Source organism: Dufourea novaeangliae, unplaced genomic scaffold (genome assembly GCF_001272555.1).
Source record: "Dufourea novaeangliae isolate 0120121106 unplaced genomic scaffold, ASM127255v1 scaffold46, whole genome shotgun sequence".
In the NCBI taxonomy this organism is placed as follows: Eukaryota; Metazoa; Arthropoda; class Insecta; order Hymenoptera; family Halictidae; genus Dufourea; species Dufourea novaeangliae.
The window spans coordinates 48,106-62,643 of record NW_015373926.1 but is presented as its reverse complement, the minus strand read 5'-3'; the positions used below and the strand labels follow the sequence as shown (position 1 = coordinate 62,643).

General features: G+C 32.5%; 1 protein-coding gene across 1 annotated transcript in view; it reads left to right on the top strand.

The window, feature by feature from the left end:
- LOC107195048 (choline O-acetyltransferase) overlaps window positions 1-14,538 on the top strand; it is a 182,118-nt gene that overhangs the window by 141,855 nt on the left and 25,725 nt on the right. The window contains exons 6-9 of the mRNA XM_015584811.1: window positions 3,484-3,656; window positions 6,915-7,095; window positions 9,427-9,601; window positions 13,117-13,346. Of these exons, the coding sequence (XP_015440297.1) occupies window positions 3,484-3,656; window positions 6,915-7,095; window positions 9,427-9,601; window positions 13,117-13,346 (759 nt within the window). The remainder of the gene's footprint in view (window positions 1-3,483; window positions 3,657-6,914; window positions 7,096-9,426; window positions 9,602-13,116; window positions 13,347-14,538) is intronic.

The window sequence follows — 14,538 nt, the reverse complement described above, 5'->3', positions numbered from 1 at the left end:
ATTGGCGAAATAATATAAATTACAATACATACACGCAGCTGGTGTAACACTAAACTCGTCTAAAAAAAGGCAAAAGTTTCTCTCCATTTATAGAGGCGTTCAAGGAAAGACACTTTTAGATACGAGGAAGCTCTCCTCATATTCAACTATCATGCGAAAATAAGAATCTATTGTATGTAAAGAACAATTGCCTTTTATGCCACAAGCTATAACCGTCGCACTTCGGAGTATATATACCATCATGTTTATCAGTAGTACGTCTAATGTCTGACAAAACATTCGATCGTTCTCTATTCCAAATTTATCTCTCGGCAGTCCGTGCAAGTGTAATGCCAGCCATCGCAAAGTTCCAGAAATATCCACGTCTATAGGTATCTCTAAAGAAAAACGCAATCTGTTACAACGATTCGGAAACGAGGTACTGAATAATTTTCAGCTCTAATAAATTCAACGCAGTAACCCAGTATTGTTTTAAAAAACCGTTTCACGTAAAGGATAATCATAAATAGTTTTAGGGTAACCAAAAGACAACAATTCTTTCGCAACACGTTTCTACATATTCTAAAGACATATTTGAAACTAATATTTTATGTAAATATTTATTCTAAAAGCGATGAAAATGTTACAATTATAAAAATCTCGGATCTATACAAGAATAAAGAATACCTACTAGAAAAGTTAGGCCGGTACGCATAAAACTGTGATATTGAATGGGAAATGTAACATTTTAATATTTATATTATCAATTATACTAAAGTAAATAGCATCAATTTGTATACATACTTTTCAATGATTAATTAAGTCATTAATGAATTTGCAATAGATACTGTATTCCTTTGTCAAATCTCCGTTGTCACACCTCCTTTTTCAAACGTAGTGGTCACAAAGGGTTAATTTGACCCAAGCTAATAGTCAATCAACTAAGAACTTAAGTCGCACAAAATTATAAGATGAAGTTGCAACATTGTAGATTATATTTCCGTGGTGAACAATTAACATTGAAAATTTCATCATGTTTAACAAATCTTCTTGAAGAAAACAAAATTCTGAAAAAAGTTTTTTTAGGATACCTGAAATTACTACTACATGACACCAGTAGTACCATTTTCAATGATGCCTCAAAGATATTTTACTGCAAACTCAAATTCTAGATCAATTTGAGCAGTGTGACAACGGAGAGTTAAAACATTTCAGCAATGCACTTTTAGTTATAGCTCTTTTATTTCGAAACTACTGATCTCTTAAAAAATGACTCAAACTGCAAATTAAATGAAAATCTATCGACGAAATGTTTGCTGATCATAGTCAACAAATTAGAACTTGTAGTAATATATCATTTTTACTATAAATCTAAGACGTTCACAACGTTTGTGTAGAGGAGATCGAAGTCCAATCCATTAATATGAGGGAACCTTTTACATCTGTTTAAAACGAGACGTAGGAACGAATTTAATAATAATTCTTTGATTTAACCGCCTTTTACACCAAAACGCAATGTGTATCACAATCGAGCCATTTCAATTGTTATTTATTTATAAACCAATTCTGGAGCCCAGAGCCAAAGTGCATTAAGCTTACTTCTTTAAAAAACGACATTTTATGTTTCCTGTATCAAATATTTCACTGTTTCCGATGATAAAAATTATTTCGTTCTAAACCGTCTAGGTTTTAATATAGGTACATAATAGTGTAAAAATGATATTAAGTTCATTTTTTTAAAATAGTGTAAAATCCATCACATAGAGGAATTAGTACAATGTTCACGATTTCTACATACAGTGAATCCTCGATGAGTGTTCGAAGGCTCATCAACATTGAACATTAAATATTTCGTAAACTAATGACCATAAGCGACTGAAACAAATAACATTGTCATCAGAATTCCGAGCTCTATCACGGTGCTAAATCTCATTAAAAAGTCAGCGTTACACTTGGGGACCTTTCCTTGTCAGTGCAGAGGAGGCTTCGAACATTCATCAAGAATTTACTGTATAGCCATTTTAGTTCGACGCTAGCGATTGTTTTTCGCTCAATTCTTACCGAACGGTTCCACAGTTACAAGGTTCTCGCACCTTTGATTTGCTCTCCTCTAAAGTGTGAAAAGTGTGACTTAATTACACTCTGGCTCTGGGTTCCAGAATTATATTATAGATAACAGCTTACGATTCTGGATAAAATATGATAAAGTCAGATCTCTTAATTTCCTCAATTTTCCTATATAAATGACTAGTTGGTTTTATAAACATTTTTCTTGATCCTACCTATATTTTTTTCCACATCATTTCTGTATTCGATATTTCAAGTGCTCAATAACATATAAAAATTAACAATCGGAACAAAGTTAAGATAAGCATCTTAAGTAATAGTTTGCCGTAATGATGACAATGTAAAGTTTTATGGAAAAATATGTTCCTCAGTAGAAGTGAACTTTCGATGTGCAGAAAAGAATTCGATGCATTGTTGTCGTACACAATTGGGCGTGAAATCTGCGAAACATGTAACCGCATAGTAACGAAGCTTCCTAATAGCGCGAACAAAACGAGAGAACTGGTAATTAAAATGGAAATTGCAGCTATTTTACTTCATATCTGATAGTGGCCTCCAATTACGCTTTAGATAATAATGAAAGGAAGATATAATTTCAAAAACTGAACTCTATGTGTCTTACAAATCTGTTTTATTATGTTTTTAACAATTTCATGCGTAATAAAATCGTAACAATAATTTAAGTAATGATTACACAGCAATGTTCATATGATAATGCAATAGTAATGCTGTTATTATATGTAAACAGTTTTAATGTTTGATATACATATAATATTTTTTTTTCATATCATCACTGTACACATAATCATAGTAATAATGATAATAACAGCATAAAATTATATACAATAATTATTTAAGTCGTTCAATAATAGTTAACGAGCTATCGAGGGATAATAACGAGAAATCCGGAATAATTGTTTGCGTGTATGGCAGCCATGAATCTTTTACAAAAATTCAATAAGGATTACTGCGACACGTCATTAAATTCGGATTAAACAAAGGCGTCCCGAGCGAACGGGAAGCTTTCAGTTTCGTTTACTATGTTTGCCGACAGTCAATTACGGAAATAATTGTATTCACGACAAAAACAATCGACAAACTATGAAAATCGGACTGACATTGCTACATAAATGGAAATAAGTTGTATGTAACAATGAAAAACCTTATTAAAGAGAAGGAAGAATAAAAAAATTTATTGGAGATGCTTAATTTCAACATTATAAAGTCCACGAGAAGTCGACATTAAGTTGTAAAAAGACAAAATTTTGAACGAAATAAACAGAAGTTTGAAAAATAAAAATTGTAATTGAGCCCATCAGTTACGAGTTTATTAATTTTAATCAGAAAAGTACAATTTTATTCTCCGTTAATTAAGTATAACTTTCTCAAAATAGAATTCATAATTAATAATTGTTATTTGTTTTGGTCTGTTTTCAGGCAACCGACTGGTGGTTAAGTGACATGTACCTATCTGTCCCATTGGCTCTACCAATTAATAGTAATCCTGGGCTAGCGGCGAGACCCAAACGATTTTCCAACCAAAAAGAGGCTGCAGCGTTTCTTGCGAGATTCCTAACAGAGCTACTTAACTATCAAGAACTATTAGATACGTAAGTATACATTTCCGTGATACGTTTCTTTGTCAAATTGTCATAATTATATTTCAAATAATATTTCAAACACCGTCCACAATTTCTATAATATTCTTTTATAAATTGTGAATATTTCAAGTGATTTCCAAACTCCCAAACTACTCAGTGTCAGTTCATTGGGAAGAGCAAGAGGATTCACTGAAACGTCTGAACGAATCTGCGTTAATTCTTGAAAAGAAAGAAAGGGAACATTCCTTCCTGCTTCCTTCCCGAGCGGATACAGGATCAAGGCTTTCATCCTTTCCATACAAGAGCATCCTTTACGTTTCTCTCGCAACGAGTCTCTTTATACTCGCGTTCTATGGATCTTAGATCCCGGATTTCCTCGCAGACGTGCCTCCCTTCGCTAAATTGATTTCGGTGCGGCTTCTTTTTGTCCTCCGACAAATCAGCCTCGAATGACAGAGCTTTCGTAGGAAGCTTCGAACACTCGCATAAGACGTGCTCGACTTCGTGCCACCAATTTTACGACTCGTGTGGACGATTAGATTACTCAGATTCTTCTGTCACATTCAGAAAATCGATTTTTTCTGTACTCCTTTAAAATGCAGTATGTACAGGGCGTAGCAAAAGTGATGGTCACTACTTTCAGAGATGAATTGAATCGATGAACATTTGCAAAAGCAAAATTCTTTATTGAAAAATTAAAAATTGATGTCAATTTTTATAGTTGGAAAGTTCTCGTTTACGTTGTAACTTATTTTGTTTTTTTTGTCATAATATCGAATATTTCCTGAAGTGTGTAATTAAATAGTTAACAGTTATTTGTACGTTACATTTGTCAAAGATTGGAAGACGATTTTTTATTGGAGAATTCTTTTTGCGTGTTAATCTGATTCGTTTACTGTTCCAGTTCCCCAAAGAAATGAAATTACTTACAACTTACTTAAACCTTTTGTAGTTAGTAAATGCGACTTAAAAGAGTGAACGAAAGTGTTAAGCTTTTTTTAATCTACGCGTTCTATTCAACGCAAAAAGAGAAAGTTCTGAAGGAACTACGTGCCGTGTATGTACCGTTTTGATGTAGTAAATTCTTAAAAATTTTACAACAATTTAACTGTGTATAATTATATGTGTAGACAAGGATCTACTACTGCACAGCCACTCAGTAGGATTTAGTCATGTTGTAGAAGCCCCTTCTTCGTACACCCTGTCCAGTCTATGAAAGAAGTAATGGTCACTACTTTCAGGGGTAATCCACATCTCTGAATCGGCTGAGATTGGTAAACAAATTTGCCGAATTGGAAATTACCATGAAACTTGTTTTAACAAATGTGTCCTAGTCATCGAAAAGGGAAAAGTAAATTTAATAAAATTCTATCTATTTTCAAATCGAATCACCATGGAAACTTAAGTCATGCCGACAATGCAGCTTTGTTCACGCTGAACGCATGTACAGAAGTTAACGTGTCAGTCATATTTGTTTATATGCAACTTCGACAATTTTTTAAAACAATGTACCTCTTCTTTAATAAAAAAAAGGCAAATCAATTCATCGAGCAGTTTTTCTAGAGTAAATTCTTGAAAAAAGTCCTGTTTTTCACGGTGTCGAAGATGTTGAGAAATATCTTGCAAACGTTTGGTCTTGCTTACCACGTGGACCATACCAAGGACAGAGGGTGAAGATAAGCATTTTGAAAGGCTTGCGTTAAAGAAATCAGTGTCAGCGGCACAAAGTAAAGCAGACAATAAAGGATTTTGTTCCAAACAGGCAATTCGAATAGTTACTTTACCAAACGCCATAGAAGTCCCTATCCCAGGATAAATTCCTTAAATGGACTGACCGAAACAAGGGAGAAAATAATTAGTTGCATAAATACGCGACATTAGAGACCAGCCAGTAACATCTACGTAAAGGACTCTTCTCGTGCGACATTTTTCTGTAAACCGAATAGATTTCCTACTTCAATGTGTCCATCGTCAATATGTGTCATACATTAACAACTTTAACGCACTATTCCTATCTATCCTAACTGTTAGATAGTTCTCGAGATACGATGTTCGCTGTGCAGTTTCGTTATTTTTTTATTCGTCGGCCTACAATTATCAAGACACATTCCAATATTTCGAACTCTTTAACCTAAATTCGTAAAACTTCAGATGCTTACAATGCTAACTTAGTGGACTAAACAATTTCTACTTTAACACAGGTCCAAAAAGCAATGTTTTGGATGAAAAATATAAAAGTTTATTTTCACATTTGTTACGAGATCGACGTACATTTTCAAACATTCCTGCCAGATCTCGTAGTTCTTACTCTCATACAACCTTCAACAAATGTATTTCTAAAAAAGGATTTATTTTAGAACCTATGTTGACTCAACATTTTTTACTCCACTTGGTGAGTACTATAAGCTCCTAAAGTCTTATACCCTTTTTTTGAACACCCTGTATATGTAAACAGTATACTATTATGCCATACGTTTATTACTTGGCTGAAACTTAATACGAGACAAACGAGCGATAGCTGTTTCTATCTTCGTATAACTATGTATAGAAGGAAGTCACTGCGAAAACATTTATTCGCTTCTAGTTCGAAAACTGCTCGTTAACGGTATTTAAGTTCATTTGAACTTTTTCTCTTCTCCTTGAGTAGAATAAGTAGATACAAAAAAATATAACAAAATGTTATTTTTTAAATGAATTCATACTCTGAATAACAACAAAACGTTAATTCTGAAATGTTAGTTTGTAACTTCTTTTAACTAGCATAGTTACAAAATGGCGTGCATGACATGCCGAAAAAAATTAAGCAAATCGGCTCTACTTTCTTATATAATTCATTAGACACTATACATTAATTTTCGAATATTAAATCTGAAGGAAGTTGGACAAGTTACGGAACAATGTTTTTTTCAGTAGCAAAGATTGAAAAATACTTTTTGAACTACACATAAAAAATATACACAGAAATAATAAAATACAGTATCGATGGATACTGACATAAATAGTAAACAATTTGGATACTTAGAATTTTACCTTTAAAACTACATATTAATATACGATATACAACATTCAATATACGAAATAATTTTCAAGTAATTTTGATAAACGTAAGTTATTTTACAAAAGAAATGTCAAACAATTGTTCAGATGTTGCTGAAGATTATAGATACTGGAAATTCATTTAAAAACTTACAAATATAAATAAGTTGTGAAGTTTGTAGATAAAGCCAATATTTCACTGTAATATCATGTAATATATTTTTGTTTCAGAAATGGTTTGGAAGTCGAGAAGGTCAAGTCGAAAGATGGAAAGATTATACAACCGCTATGCATGGCTCAACACTATCAAATGTTCCGCATTTATCGACGACCAGGGGTGAACGGCGACGAACAAGTTATACTTGACAGAGCGTCATCGGGTGATCACATAATCGTCGCACATTATAATCAGGTATTAATCTAGAACGTCGATTATTAAAGCATCCAGTTTTCTCACAAAGGGGTCTGCATTTTCCAAAAAGATTCCACCAAAACAAAAATTATGAAAGAAACCGTTCTTTACCTGTTACTTGGACATTTTTAGTGTAAACATTCGGTCATCATAATTTCAATTTTTGATTTCATTTTGAATTTAGCGGATTTCTTCAGAATAGACGCTAAATTGCAGACAAAGACATTTTTATTTATTGACTTTTCATTGAGCGTTATATTTTATTACTTTTGTTGCATAAACACAAACAGTTTAATGAAAAACGCATTTGTCGATACAAAGATGTAATATATACATATATACATATACATATATGTAGAAATATATTTGCGTTGAACTGACTTCTTAAAATCTTACTAATTTATCACTTCCTACTACAGTAAAATAAAGAGTTCCATTTAAAAAAATTAACTTGACATTGATATCTCCCCCACTACTACACTTACAGAAAAATTATTTATACCACGTAATGTCCCCCTTTGTACGAAACAACTTTTGTATGAACATTTTTTTGATAACTTTAATTTTTCGTAAGATATTCCAACGTTTCCAGTTAAACGAAACACCATGTATATATGTATACACATATAGACGCAGAAGAAAATAAAAGGAAGATATCTGAATAAACAGCGTACGCATATTAATAACCAAAAAAAAGGCAAACGAACAAGTTACGTGGCCTAACCCGTACATTCTTTTGAAAAAATAAAAGTTTGTGTGAACAAATTAACCATTTACGAGTAAAAAGACAAACTCTGTACCTATGGCTAATAATACCAAAAATAAAAATTATATTATGCACTTAGTTTTCGTGAAAACGGGCAGAACTTGTAAACTTCGAGGTCTCATATTTTTCAAATTCCGTTATCAGCAAAATTATGACTCAGACTCCCTCTACTTTCGCATGGACCATATTATATTTCAATGTTATACAATTTAGTGACATCGGGTTTAAAACGTGATCAATTTGTCATGAAATATCCCTTCCTGGAGTTACGTTGGTATAGAAAAAAAAATGTCAGGAACCTACTTGGTAATTCAATTCTCCAATTTTTGAGGATTTCACTGTTTAAACGTTTATTATTTTCTCTTGGGTAATTATACACAATAAGGGACTCCTAACCGATTTGGGTGACCTTAAAGTATGTTGTCAAGGTCAACATTCTGAACAACTTTCCCCTATATGTGTATCCGCCGCTCGGTCTTATTATCCGAGATATTTGCAAAAAACTTTAGTTAAACGTAGATTACGACTGCAGTTCATTCTAGCACAAGCGGTCGCCTAACGACACTCAACATCCAATGACACACCACCTAGTGCAAACCACGCATCCAACATCCCTTCAAACACGACACACACACATACACACACGTTTCTTGTTAATATCTCGTTAACAAAGCCACGGATAACATTTTTGCTAAGGAAAAAGTTGTTTCAAATCATGTCACGAGTCTCCCACTTCTGGATCCTCCAACATTTTTGTTACACCCTTTATGTAAGTATTTACACCCTGTATAGTATGTAAGTTCATAATACACAAATACTGTAAATCTTCACCCTTAATTTGAAAGTAAATCTTAACAAATAATTAGCAACCGATATACATAGTGGTAAACATATTCTTGCGAATATCTCGAAAACTGAAAGAGATCTACTATTATATGCACCTATAGGAAAAAGTTGTCCAGAATGATGACCTTGACAACATATTTCAATGTCATTGAAATCGGGGGTGGCTCCCTTATTTTGTATAATTACCCTTTTTTTATTGAACTGTCTCTAACCAACATTGAATTACTCCTTTTTTGAACTGCCTCTAATCAACTCTAAAGCATTACACTGATCGGAATTGGTAGAGACAGTCCAAGAAATAAAGTATTCACAATTGGTTACAGACAATTTAAGAAAAAATATTCTATTGCGATGTATTTATAGAAACAGTAGATAATCCTTGGTCACATGCCAACGAATACACTTTCATGGACGTGTAGGTATATGCAGAATTCATTGTATTGTTAACCCTTTCCACTCGAAATTTCTAATTTTCCATACATTTTGTCCCTTCAGAGGGGACAGTCGAGTCCAAAGGATTAAAAGCAGTAGTTTGTAGCAGCAATTTGTCGCGAATATCTCGAAAACTAAAACTGAGCGGCGGTTACATGTATACGGAAAAGTTGTTCATAATGTTGACCTTGACAACATATTTCAAGGTCATCCAAATCGGTAAGGAGTCCCCTATTGTGCATAACTACCTCTTATTGTTATACGTATAAAGAAAGAATATATTTTAGTTTTATAGCGTACCAGTCAGAGCATCCGATAGAGGTCGCATAACAGAGGCAGAATTGGTCCAGCAAATTCTAACCATCATGGAAACGAAAGCAGATCCCAGAACTCCGCCTGTCGGTATTCTTACGACCGCGAAAAGACCTGTATGGGCGAAAGCTAGAGAAGAATTGCTCAAACGTAAGTACCGCTATTTTATTGTAACTATTATAATAATAGTTAAGGAACTGCCTCCATGTATTATTTTTCATTTTTCTGAACCGTTTGAATACCATGGGTCATTACAGGAATTCGGTTCCTCGCAGTTTTTTATGTTTACAGTAACAGTTACAGTTCCATAATTGATTAAACAATGTTTAATATTCTCACGGTTACAAATGTGTAAAAATAATTGTGTTTAACAATCGAAAACCATGATTTAAGGGGCTATGTACACCCAAGTAGGTCAAAAAAACCGATTATTACAAAACATTTGAATTTGGTAATTCTAGTTTCAAACTGTATTCTTGAACTATATTGTTGAAAATTTGGTCTGAAAATTCATAAAATTAACGAACTTACAGCTTGTAATAGACACCTAGTCGAACAGTCTCTCGCGCGCAGGTAGAACCTCAAAAGCGTTTTTTTTAAAGTGGTGCTGTAAAAGCGGTATCTTTGTATCTCAAAAATGAATGGACCGATTTACTTGAATTTTAAGAGAGGGATTCCTGATGTAATTATCTGATCTTTATCGTAAGAATTTTCTTTTTAAATATCGTAGTTTATTCTTTATACATTAAAGAAGTTCACATTTTCATGAAACCAATTTCTATGTTCAACTATCCGCCATTTTACGAAAAATTGAAGAAACAAAAATCGACGACGAAAAGTATTAGCTTCTTTATATAATAATTTTTCCTTTTTTGTTTCTGATAAAAAAACAAGGTGAGTATGATAGTTACGGCAGACGCCTTTTTTGAAAAACACTCATACGGAAACACCTACCGTCGCTTGTTCCTCGGAATTTTTAATGAAAATTTGATATTTTGTAGACACAACTATGCTCTTTCCAATGTACCTAATGGTTTTTAATTAAACAATTTTTTTACAGAAACAAAAATTCTTGAAATCCATTCTACTTTTTCCCCTCATAACTTATACAGAGTGTCCCAAGTAAAGTGTTACAAGCTGTTTTCTCCGAAACTACTACTCATATCAAAATAAGGTTTCTTTTAAATTAAACGGTGCAACAGGGCCACCATTTTGAATGCAATAAATCTAGGCAGGGGCTTCCTAGCAAGGGAGAGGAGACACCTACCCTCTCTTTTTAAATGGAAGGAGCTTGGATTTATTTATTTGAAAGCATAATGCATGTTTTTGTTCTGCTCACACATGTAGAATTACTTTTTTTATCGTGCTACAAATTCCACTACATATTAATATAGAAAGCATTGCATAATGAGCTTAAACCTAAATATAAAAACAATATGATAAAATTACATGCAATTAGTCATGAGGTACTGTTATTCATATTTGTTTCTATTAAATATACTAAAATTAACACTTTCGTCAACATTTAATAACTAAAAAAAATTTTTATTCTACTTCTAGTTAAATATTATTGTTAGTAATGGTAATATTAATAGAACATTATTTTTATTCAGTTATTTTTTTTAATAATGTGTGATAGAAAAATCAAGTTGACATTGTATAACGTGGAAGAAATAATCCTAGTCACACACTTAGCAGGGAATTGTAGTAATCTCATTGCAAGGTTTCCAGGAACCCTTGCCATCGTCCCACTCGCCGCCATAATTAACGGCTTGTTCTACGTTCACCAATATTCGCAATATTCCCATTAACTCCCTAACCCGACCTTGCTTAACAAGAACCTGTGACCCACGTCTACAAATCGAATGAACTATCCTGTAACAAGTTAACGACGATAACGTTTGGCCTCCTTTATCCAGCTAAACAATTAATACGTTACAATTATACGTATTTTTCCAATTTATTTTTAACAAGACCAAGACAATTTATAATTAACATTAATATCAATTACTTAAAAGCATGATTTCTTTTTTAAAAAAAGCCCACTGTCCAAAGCAATTATACAAACTGGAAGCAACTCTTGCGCTAAATAACTAAAAAAGTGATTTGATACGTCTTAAATTTTTTTATTTCAAGAACCACTGCAGTATGCAACTTTTGACTTTTGCCTCTAAAAAATAACGAGCAACTTGACCACCTGCTATATTTGCGCGATTTGACTACTTAACCTTTTAATGTACCTACCTCACTTTAACATTAAAGATGAAAAAAAGTTTGTTCCGTGTAATTTCAGACAGTTAAAGATCTTTGGGGGAACTGTGAACTTCTTGAAAATGTAATAATTTAAAATAAATCACACCGAGAACAGCACCGTCATTTTATGAAACATTGTTATTTCATTTCCAGTTTGAAAGCTTTCAAGATCGACCGTATATTTTACATGATTATGAAAAACAACACTCGTTTATTTGGTTATTTGACAAAAAAAATAAATTGTCCCTAGTCAATACTATTTTTATAAATTATATATTTATAGACACTTGAACTTTCTGAAACAACGTTCTTCCATTCAAAGTATCACAATAATATACAATAGAACAATGTTTTTATTTGTCAACATTTTCTGTAAATTTGTTTTGGTGATTCAATCTGTACAAACTAATATTTAGTTTTATATAATTAATACACATTTATTAATCAATTCAAATTAAAACGGGTTTAAGATTAGGAAGCTTTATTAATCATAAGTAGTACCCACTTTTATCAACTCTTATTACTTATCTGTATAAAATAAATTTATTGATGTTTAAATAAATGTAAGCAATTGTACAAAAAAATATAAATAAACAATAACCTACTAGCACGATCAATTTTTAATTCTCATAAGAAACAATGTCGTTAAAATGTTTACTGTTAAGTAATGCATTTGAACTGCTATTGTAATAGAAAATTTCATCAAAAAATGCTGACAACTGTTTTATGCAAGGGGTTAAAGGAACGAGTTTACCAATTTCGTGATCCTATAATATTCACTACAATGGACTACATCGTACTTCAGTTTAATTTGTATCTGATTTTAATGTGTAGGTACCATACGCACTTGAACGGAATACTTTTGCTATTAACATGCAGGGAACTATTAGGTATTTCAATTATCTTCACAATCTGAAACGTCTCTGTTATTATTAACGACATTACGATTACTTAACTACGTTTTGATAATGATCGCTGTTTACAACATAATCAGATCATTGAATTCCCTGCAGTGGTGTGGCACGTGTTTATTGGTACAATACTGTAAATAAGGAAAAGGAAAATTTAAATGACTCAAATGACCTTAAGTTTTTACTTATACAAATATTACATTTTTTTATTTTTCTCAAATGCCATAGAAGTCTTCTTGGGCGTCTTCCTGTTCGTTTGAGAAAAATAAAAAAATGTAAAATTGATATGCTTAACATAGATATTCATTTCACGAAATGTTTAAAATAATTTTAATTCACTTGAATTGGAAGCTTTAATAAATTCGTTTAGACAGTCTACTGCATTCCAAAACGTGTCCTGTTTATAAATCTAACACAATTCTTTAATATTCAAAATGATTCTAAATCTTCGAGCGATGCTGTAATCGTCGGAGCGGTATAAGAATTCGAAAAAATTTGCAGACGAACGGAATCGACACAATCTGGAATTATTGGAACGTTGTCTATGCGTGGTCTGCATCGACGACGATATCTTACCAGCAACATTCAATAATGCTTTGAAGAAAGAGGATCGATGGATTGCAGATCGAGATTACGCGAATATTCTTCATCATGCCCTCCACGGCGGCGGTTCCAGATATTTGGGTGCAAATCGCTGGTTTGACAAAACTTTCCAGGCTATCCTTGGCAAGGTACGAGCATACTTTGATTTTTACAAAAATGTACAGGGCGTGGCTAAAATGATGGTACAAACAAGTATCAAATGATTCGTTACGCAAAAATAAATGAAAACTGAAAAATATGGTTTCTCGCGTCTGAGACTTAGTTTTCGTTAAAATCGACACTGAAAATTTGTCTTCTACAACATATGTATTTACGCTTACAATAAGCATACGTATAAACAGCAGAGTCGGGTAAAATGTAATTTAATTACAGAATCTAAATTTCAACTACAATGTAATTGCAATATAATTGCGGGACAATTACAATTACATCGTAATTTTTATTGTAAGTGTGGTATAGTTACAATGTAATTGTAATTGTCTTAACATTACATTGCAATCACATTGTGATTTGGATTTTGTAATTATATTACATTTTGCCCAACTCTGATAAACAGTAACTAATGAACGGTTATGTTAGTTAGATCGTATATAATTATAATTATATTCAAAAGATTTTCAAAATCGATCTTCTGGAGTACGTGTAAAACCATTTTATTCTGTAATTATGATTTAGTTTTGCGTAACGAGTCGTCTCTTTTTTCTGCTAATACTAACATTTCAACTGTAGCCTGTATTTCTTCCCCAAATTGGTACTTCATAGCGTTGTATAGCATTGAACGTTTATGAAAATATTTTCATTTTTCTGAATTTCATTCATTTATCGCGACAGTATGTTCAAACTGATAAGAAAGTCATACGAGTGTTGGACGTTATTCGAATAACGTATAACGAATTCAAATTTTATTCGTAATTCCATTTCAGTATTCGTCGAAAGTACAGTGGACTTTAAGAGGTCATGCTCAGTCAGGAGACCGAAAAAAGAGTGTTTCTGGGAATTTTTTTCTCGCAAACTATAAGTCCTTTTTCAACAAATGTGTTTGTGTTTCAAAGATTGGAGTTTCTAAATTATAAGCTAATTTTTTTATTTAAATATATTTATTAGTAAATAAATGGTGAGCGATCTCCCGGGTGTCTCTTCACAAAAAGTGGTCTGCCGTGATCACTCTAACTTCGTAACGGTTCATCTGAAATTAAAAATTCAGTTAGATTTATGTAATGGAAGAACTAATCTTGTCCTTGAACGTGGGGTTTTTCGAAATACTGATTAGGAACAAAATGGCGGACATTTTCCTGAAAAAGCGCGATTTTCACCTAAAAT